General features: G+C 35.1%; 1 protein-coding gene across 3 annotated transcripts in view; it reads right to left on the bottom strand.

The window, feature by feature from the left end:
* Positions 1 to 984: 984 nt before the first annotated feature.
* Positions 985 to 9,127, bottom strand: part of C1galt1 (core 1 synthase, glycoprotein-N-acetylgalactosamine 3-beta-galactosyltransferase 1) — a 31,601-nt gene continuing 23,458 nt past the window's right edge. For 2 of the 3 annotated variants that reach the window (XM_031381152.1, XM_031381154.1), the window contains 2 exons: positions 7,079 to 7,746; positions 985 to 2,836 (listed from right to left, as the gene is read on the bottom strand). In XM_031381152.1, coding sequence (XP_031237012.1) covers positions 2,633 to 2,836; positions 7,079 to 7,746 — 872 coding nt within the window. In that variant the 3' untranslated portion in view covers positions 985 to 2,632. The remainder of the gene's footprint in view (positions 2,837 to 7,078; positions 7,747 to 9,127) is intronic. The other variant, XM_031381153.1, reaches the window with a different exon arrangement.

The raw sequence follows: 9,127 nt of genomic DNA, 5'->3' as shown, positions 1-9,127 counted from the left end.
AAGACTATTTGCACCAAAATCATGTAGGTAAACAGGCAATGATTCTCAACATAGGATTAGTAAAATTACTTTTTCAAACCCAAGTGCTAACTCCGGTCTTGGAGTTTCTCACTGGGGTGAAGACAAGAACAAGGTCCAGCAAGCTCTCAACAGTGCTACTTTCCTAATTCTCACTAGAAGGTATCCGGTAAGAACGCATACTCCAGGGACCCATGCTAAATATCAAACCTCGAGATCTCCATCTCAACAAACTTATAGCTGGAGTATGAGAATCACAATTTAACAATCAACATACCCATTTAGCTGTTTGACCAATTTTGACTCTTTCTGGCCAATAGTTGCAGAAGTTACATACTATTCATACGTGTGTGTGTAATTATTCTACATGTTCATATGAGTAACTCTAAGGCTAACATAATACAAACAACACACAGGTTTTGATTAGAGATCTCAGCCTTCTTACTTACTAGTTTTGTGACAGTGGAAACATTAAGTCTTTGAGCCTCAGTCTCCTCACCTATGAATGGGACCAACACCCAATTTATGAGGATTAACATAGATGTACAGAATAAGAGCAGTATCTGGCACACAGCAGGCACTAGATGAATAACACATGTCCTGTATTATAAGAAATGTGCAAGACATTTCCTTCAGATCTGATCTGATCATTTAATTCATCTAAATTATTTACACTCCAAGGTAACAGAATAAAACCTGATACTTAAAACCGTGCCCTTTTCTGAGCCAGACAGTGTTCTAATAACCTTATGTATATTCATTTCTATAATCCTCATTAAAATCTTGTGAGGTAGGTAGTATCATTGTCCCTAATTTATAGATGAGGAAATGGAGGCACAGAGAAATTAAGAAATTGTTCAAGGTTACATAAATAGTGATAGAGGAGGAACTTAAAAGCCGGGTTGCCTGGCTTTACAGCCCAGGTTCACTGCAGCATTCATTTCCCAGGAGTTTGGATGATGAGGATAAATCGTTTACTTTGCTAGAAAAGAAGAGTAGCACATGTGGAATACAGACAAATCCATATCTGAACCACGGTAAAGAGCTGTCCCAAGACACAGACTAGAAAGCCTAGGATATTGGTAGATGGCACCATCATAAGAACCCAAACCAAATTTTTAAATTTGACTTTGTATTTTCATTACAGGGACAGAGTGATCCATAACTAGCCAATGAAATAAATATCCTGTCAAATATATCATCTATAAAGGTTATGGTTTTGGCACAATAAGTATAAATTATTTATATTTACTATTTAGCCAAGCTATAGACTCAGCGGTGTACTAATCAGGCAAAATTAGCATAATGAAATGTAATTCATTAACAATTAAAAAAGTAATTTTATGGGAAATCTGTCACATATTCTGCTCTACAATCAGTATTGATGATGACAAAACCAAGTTAAAGTTCTATCCTTTCAGAAACTCTTTAAGCAGCCAGTGACATTAGAGTGATTACAGATTGCTTCTGATGGCAGTCTGAATGGAATTCTGCTCTGTTGGAATTACTGCTGGCAAGGCTTAGGAAATATGTTGTTATTTATAAAGTATATAACATTTTAGCTTGTTTAAGTAGCCTTTACTTGTTTGTGTTTTAGATTAATTCTGGCCAAAAGCTGCATTCAAAAATATTTGCCAGTGTTACCTGCCACATCAGACATAAAAATTAATTTTAAAAGTGCTTTTAAAAAGTTATGAAAGGCACAAACAAGTCTCATCTCCACAGGATGAAAATAAAAGGAACAACTATGTAGTTGGGAAAGACTTCTAAATAATCAATAATTCCTGAGAGTGGTACTAATACAAGAAAAGCTTGTCCAAACAGCATTAGATTTAATTGTTACTTACAATTAACAATGGGTGAATCTGAGAACAAAATATTTGAAAATGCATGTTTTACAGAATGCTGCCAATGCTATGAATAAATAAGCATTAATAGTGAAAACACTATTCAGGGTCAAACACTTCAAAAGGAGACAATGGGGACTTGGTATAAGATTGATTATATAGAGAACTAAGTATGTAATGCAGTCAAGGCCCATAATAATTGGAAATGTGGTTAATTAGTGCACTTTGGGGTAAGTGCCATTCTTATTCTTCTTGAGAAAACATTGCCAATTATAAATAATATAATATAATCACAGAAAAGTTTTCATTGGACAATTGGAAGGCTGGTTTGTAGCATATACATATTAGGTGAGAAACAATACTGAGCGACAGTGTTTCTTTCTTTTTTTAAGGCAGATCTGTTCAGCATTGTGTTTTAACTTGTGGTGCAGAAGGTGATTACAAACTAACCAGTCCAACTTTACTGATAGCAACATACACTGTCAGGAACAGTCAGAAACAGCCTTTCTAGCTCTTCTGTCACCATTTAAAAACACAAATTCTTCATATATATTTATTTATATTTATATATTACTGTATCAAAACACATTTTAGCAAACTTCACAGCTCTTTAAATGCTTCAGTTTATAGTCATCCATTTGAAAGATTTCTACATGGAATGTTCACTTCAGATGAGTTCCTCACTGGGACCTCAGTGTTCCATCAGAAAGGCAGGAGTCCTTCAGTGCAATGCAGGCCATTGATCCTCATCCATTCATGGTTTGCCTTCAACGATTGCCTAATTTTGTTTTTGTATCTTCCTTTTTGTTTACTTGATTAATTTCTTTTAGTATATTCTCAGGTAAGGCAGGTTGATATCTATATAAATAACCATATGGACGAAGATGATAAACGAGGTATTCTAATTCATACATAGTTGTAGAATCAACATAGTGAAAAGAAACTGCAATATCAGAACAGCAACCAGGACCCTAAAAAACAACAGGAGGGGACATTGTTAATAAGTGGTACATAGCCCACATTTCACATATTCACACTAGTTTTAAAATACTGAAGCATCAAAGCTGGAGGAGAAGGCTGAGGTATCTAACCCATCAGATGGTGTAAGAAGCCAACAGTTCTTTCAGACCCTATGTATCTAAAACCAAACCTGGAACTGCCAAAGCAACTGCAACTGCAGCTGTATTTTCATGTATGTATATATACATACATATGTATATATATATATATTTATATACATATAATGTATATGTATATATACTTATATATATACATATGTATGTATATATATATGTGTATATTTTCATATATATGAAATATATATGTATATATGTATATATACATATATATATATTACTGCTTAGCCATTTAAACATTTGATTTCTTCAAATTAAAGGGGAAGCTATTACAAAGAATAAGGATTTATTTGTCTGACATTTTTGGTAGATGCCTAAAATATTGTTCTTAAATGTATTTTGTAAATAAAATACATTCACTAAACAAGAACTACAGTTGTTGGAAAGGAAACAAAGTAGCTCTTTGTGGGTGACTAAATTACTAGAAGATCTCAAGTTTCAAGTCAAAAGAAAATCATAGGATATAAACAAATCTGACTGTTACAGTGTTGTAACAATCAGATACAAAGTTACATTTAGAAGTTCTCAAAGAGCTGGGATATAGCATATTAGCATGCATGAGGCCTTAGGTTCAGTACTGAAAACAAACTATTTATATTCTCATATACACCAGTTAAGTAAGAAGATTAAAAGCCCAAGCAAGATAGTACAAAATATACTGAAATGCAGGGGAATATTTAAGATGAATCATAAGCATCTGGATACGGGAAGATGGCTCAACATTGAGAGCACTTGTTTTTCTGGCAGAGGACCCAGGGTTTGGTTCCAAGCACCTACATACACGGTGGTTTACAACCACCTGGAACTTCAGTACAGGGATCCAACACTCTCTTCTGATCTTGAGGCACTAGGTATACACAACAATGAACAATATCATACAATGATTGAAGGAAACTAAAATTTCACCAAGGACTCTAAAATCTTCTTGGGTAAAGATATCATTTTCACTAAACTAATAACTACATACAAAAAAAGGAGAAACAACAACAGTTGCCAAAACACTCTGAGAAAGAAAAGAAGGAGAGCAATACAGCCTTATCAGCTTAGAAACATTTTAAACGTAAAAGGTTCAAAACAATGTTAGCCAAATTCAAAGAGAACCACCACAAAATAAAAATCTCAGCTCCTGACCTAGGCAATGCTCTAGGTGTACAATGAAGTTACACTATAAAGAGTCTAAGAATTGATACTACAACAATTTGGAAAAATCTCCATCTAAACTATGCATTGTTTCAGACATGCAAAAAATATCTGAAATGAAAAATAAATTAGATCCAATCATTGTGAGCTACACAATTCTGATCATTCTGGCTATCTTATACTCTTAACTTGCTAGTTAACCAATTTTGTAATCAGGTATAGTGTGGCAAAGGCTGGAATCATGGCACTCAGAACCTGGATGATTATTGGAGGTTCAAGAGCAAACCTCTTGTCTCACAAAGAACAACAACAATCAAAACAATTACACCAAAGACTACAAAACAAGATCAAGATCTATATTCTTAGTGATGATTACAGAGAAAAATATGTATATTTAGAAGTTCTTTGAAGACAATAATTCATACTGCAAAGAAAAGAATTACTGAATGATAAATGAATAATGGAACTTTGGTTTCATGCTGGGTGCTTTAGAGCCTTCTGATAAAGAATGGGCAATTTTAAAAGATTTATGCAACTTCAATACTTTAATTTTTAGAATCTTCAACCTATTGGAATATGTTTTTATAAGGACAACAAAACTTTCCCATCCATTTAAAAGCCACTATGATTCAAGTAGAAAACACTATATTTTACTCATATAAGGCATAATGCTAAATACACCCTTTTTATAAAGCACTCTTAAAAAGAAGGAAAGATGCTACTTATAAAATGGCAAGCATATTTTTGCTACTGTTGTACATGTCTGGATCTTCTCATGCTCTTTATAAACTATGTTTCTAGGTATATGCATTACATGATTTATAATGATGAATTTGAATATATTTTTGTATGGGAAGGGGTTCAGGACTTAAGAAAAAACATCAAATCTTCTTATAATAGACAGAAAATGTTCTATACCATTTGGAAGTACTGGCTTGCAGTGGTACCCTGAAGTATAGTATTAGTATGTTAGGGCCAGAAAAAGGCAGAATAAAGAACTAGTAATGTGCTTAAAAGCATTACTAATCAATAACTGAGTCTGAAAAGCTATGTTTTTACAGTCCTTTGAGTAATTTACTATAGTGATGCTCATAATAGGCATGTAGATTTTCTCCAATCAGCAGCAAAATGAATTAATTATAGCATATTCATATATTAAATTATCACTTAGAACTCAGATGAATGAAGCAGAGAAATGTATCAATGTTACTAAAATTCAATGTGTCAACATAGAAATTTCTAAGATGTCTAAGGTATAATTTGATCTTAAAATCTATGAAACAATGCTGACTTACTAATGCACATATCAATACATAGGAAAATGTAAAAGCTTGCAATGGTAATGAATAATAACATTTAATTCCAGGTAGTAGTGGTTAGAGGAAAAAGATAAGAGAACTAGATACAAGGGTACACAGACCTCAACTGTCTACAACATTTTTATTCTGAAAATAGCTGATGCAAATGTGGCAACAGTTTTATACTTGAAAAAATTAGATGTATATTTTTGAGATAGTTCATAGATAATGCAACTCACTTAGTTCTGATTTAATGTACATTAAGATACAAACTAGAGACAAGCTTGTCATTAAATCCTGTCTTGGGCTATACTACACTGTAATTACAAGTAAATGAGAGACAGATCACACACATTTTACAAATGAAGAAACTGAAGCTCAAAGATAAGCCAGATCTTGTATATTAAGACCATCCAACTACAAAAGGAAAGAACAGTATTTGAATCTAGTCTTTCTGAACCTTATTTTTTCCCTGATAACTATAAAACTCATTGTCTAGATCCTTCACATAGCTCTCTAGCCTTACCCAAAGTTTTGTTCAATGTCACATCCTTAAACAAAAACCATGGTAGCCTAGTCCACCTCAAGTCACACTGTTTCCTTGGTTTTCTTTAGAATAATGGTTCTCCTTCCTATGCCCGACTCTTTAACACAGTTCACACCTCATGTTGTGGTGTGGCTCTCCCTGTCCTCATGGATCTTTGGTTGATACAGCAAAGGGAGCAGAGACAATGATGAAGGGCAAACGAGGGGAGGGGAGTTTGGAAGTTCTGTATGTATGGTGAATAACATACCAGGACCAGCTGCAGGGAGTCATATCAATTTTAATTTGGGTGATTCAAGGCTTATAAAGTTTTAGGGGACAGTGGGTAGAAACATCCAGGATAGGCTGAGGGCTTAGAGAATTGAAAGGCCTTATTACCAGGGGGAAGTATTTCAGGAATCCCAGGTGCTTCCTGGAAGGGTTTGTATCAGGAGACAGTAAGTTGATCCTGTAATCTAACTGAGGCTATGTGGCATACCTCAGGTTGAGGCTTATGTTGGGACTTAGAATTCCCCAGACAAGGTCAGAGAAGGAGAAGTCCAATTAATGAAGGGTGTCTTCTAATATGTGCCGAGCCTCAGAGGCTATCGGTCATAATTAGCAGACTTTTACCACACTGTGGGGATCCCTAAACCTAAAATTATTTTGGTTGCTAATTTGTAACTGTAATTTTGCTAGTTATGAATCAAAATGTAAATATTTTTGCAGTTAGAGGTTTTCCAAAGGAGTCATGACCCACAGGTTTAGAGCACCTGTTATTCTCTAAAGTCACTTCTTTATAAGTATGCTTACTTACTCTGTGCCTCCTTATGTAGAAATAAGAAAATTGTAAGATTAACTGTATTAACTTTTACCTGCCAGTGACAATATGCTAGTGGCTAGCCTACAGAGGTATCAATAGATAGCTACTAAATGACTGGCTAGGGCCTCTGTTCTCATCTGCTTTGTTATACTGTCAGTATATACATTAAAAAGCAAAAAGCTCTGGTTATTGGTACTAATGAAACATACATATTAACTAGTCCTTTTTAAATTTTCATGTAAACAAAAGTCAGTCGCAAGTATTTATATAATACTAATAACTTCTAGACTTACCTCTACGGGAGGATAATAGTTGTAATTCCAGTACCAGAATGTTTTCGGTAGATAACCTTTGATTAAGTGGTGTTCTGGTACAAATGGGTGGAAGGTTTCTTTCCCAACGGTATCTCTAGAATCTCCAGCTTCTACATTTATAATTTCCATGCACTTTCCCAGTGCTAAGTCTTCGATGGAGGAACTATGAGTACATTTTTCTGTTTTAAATGCATTAACAAATCTTCTCAAGGCTTCCTTGCTTAGGACATATCCCGCTCCTCCACTCATGTATCCCTGCTTCACATAGGGTTTAAATCTTCTCCCAAAGTAAATGGGTTGTTCAGGGTTATACTTTGATAGAAGCCATCTCAGATTGTCCACAATGACATATGTGTCATCATCTGCTTTCATAAACCAGTCAGCATCTTCTAAATAATGGTCATGTACATACTGAAATGCTTTAATTGTTTTCCAATATAGTTGCTCTCTGCCTTCTTTGGTTTTCAATCCCACGGTAGGGAAGTCTTGATTTTCTTCCGAACTCATAAATAACACTTTATTACAACGCTGGGCCCACGTAGCTTTGACATGTTTGGCCTTTTTCTCTAGATTTTGAGGGCTTGTCATAACCCAACAAAGAATTTTAACTTTATGATAGAGGTTCTCAGCAACGTCTGTGTTCTCATCTATCAAACAAACATTTGTAAAAGTTACCTTTACATAGATGTAACACCTAAATAAATCACACCAAAGAAACTTTTCATAAATAATTTCCAAGACTCTATTTACCCATCATTAGTAATGACCTTGAGAAATGGGCACAAGATACTATGACTTGAGACACTAATTTCCTGTCAGTTTTATCCACAGATCTCTGAGTGCTTACTACCTGAACTGATTCAAAGTACCCACAGCATCTGGGACGTCCTTAACAGTGAGGTGGACAGCAGGTCCCACCTCAGACCTAGGAACGCAGACTCACATACCCCTCACATTGTCTCTCCTTGCTACGGAATACTACAAAGTAAGTAGTATTTCCCAATATCCCTGGGAATTCCTCACTGTTGTGAATATGTTTCTAAAAGACAGAAGAATAAAAAGGACAACAAAAAAGAAAACCATGCTGCTAAAGTCAGTTCATTATTTTTGAAGCCCATAAGCCAACTGTTATGAATTTGTACAAATACCCTAAGGTGTTCTTGAAGACTTTCACAATAACATCAGTGTCAGTTCAAAGCAAAGGAGTTAATGTAGAGTTGAGAGTGCTTGGACAATGCTATATACCTTATTCCAAAATGGAAACCCAGCAGTTATAAACAGTACAGAGCAATGGGTAGAGGTTGGATTCTTGAGTGTTTCTGAAAGCTGCCAGTTTGTAAAGAAATAGGAGGCTCATGTCAGAAGATAAAGTAGAATACCAACCAGGTTTGATGAAAATGATTACTAAACACAATAGTAAGCTTAGGATCTGAAACCTGGTTCAAAAGCTCCTCACCTGGGTACAAACAATTCTCAAGCTATCAGGCCCACGATATGAACAGCACTGGTTTAGAGGAAGGGTACAACCAGAAGATCTAGACCAGTGCTTTTTTTAAAACATACTTTTGTTTGAAAGTTGTATACATTTATACAATATATATTGGCTATCCCTACCCATCACTATGTTCTTCTAATTCTCCAGCTTCATAACTTCATGCCCTCTTTTTTTCCCCCAAAGCAGGACTTCATTGTATAGTCTTGGCTGTCCTGGAACTTGCTCTGTACACCAAGCTGGCCTCGAACTCACAGAGATCTGCCTGCCTCAGCCTCCTGCGTGCTGGGGTTGAAAGTATGTGCCACCACTGACTGGCTCCTCTTTGGTGTTTTTATTGTCATTAATAACTTAAGTCCAATCAGTATTGCTCATATGTCATTAATGTGTAGTCATATACCAAAGCTTTTAAAATTATATGTGGTGAAGGAGTATTCTTTATTTTCAACTGCTAGAGGCCTACCTAAACTTCTAGAAATCACTAGAAAGCACTCAGCTTTGGAATAAAGCCCTGCATCTATATATATATATATATA

Source organism: Mastomys coucha, unplaced genomic scaffold, assembly GCF_008632895.1.
Source record: "Mastomys coucha isolate ucsf_1 unplaced genomic scaffold, UCSF_Mcou_1 pScaffold20, whole genome shotgun sequence".
Lineage (NCBI taxonomy): Eukaryota > Metazoa > Chordata > Mammalia > Rodentia > Muridae > Mastomys > Mastomys coucha.
Note: the sequence above shows the minus strand (reverse complement) of the source record. Positions and strands in the feature narration are given on the sequence as shown.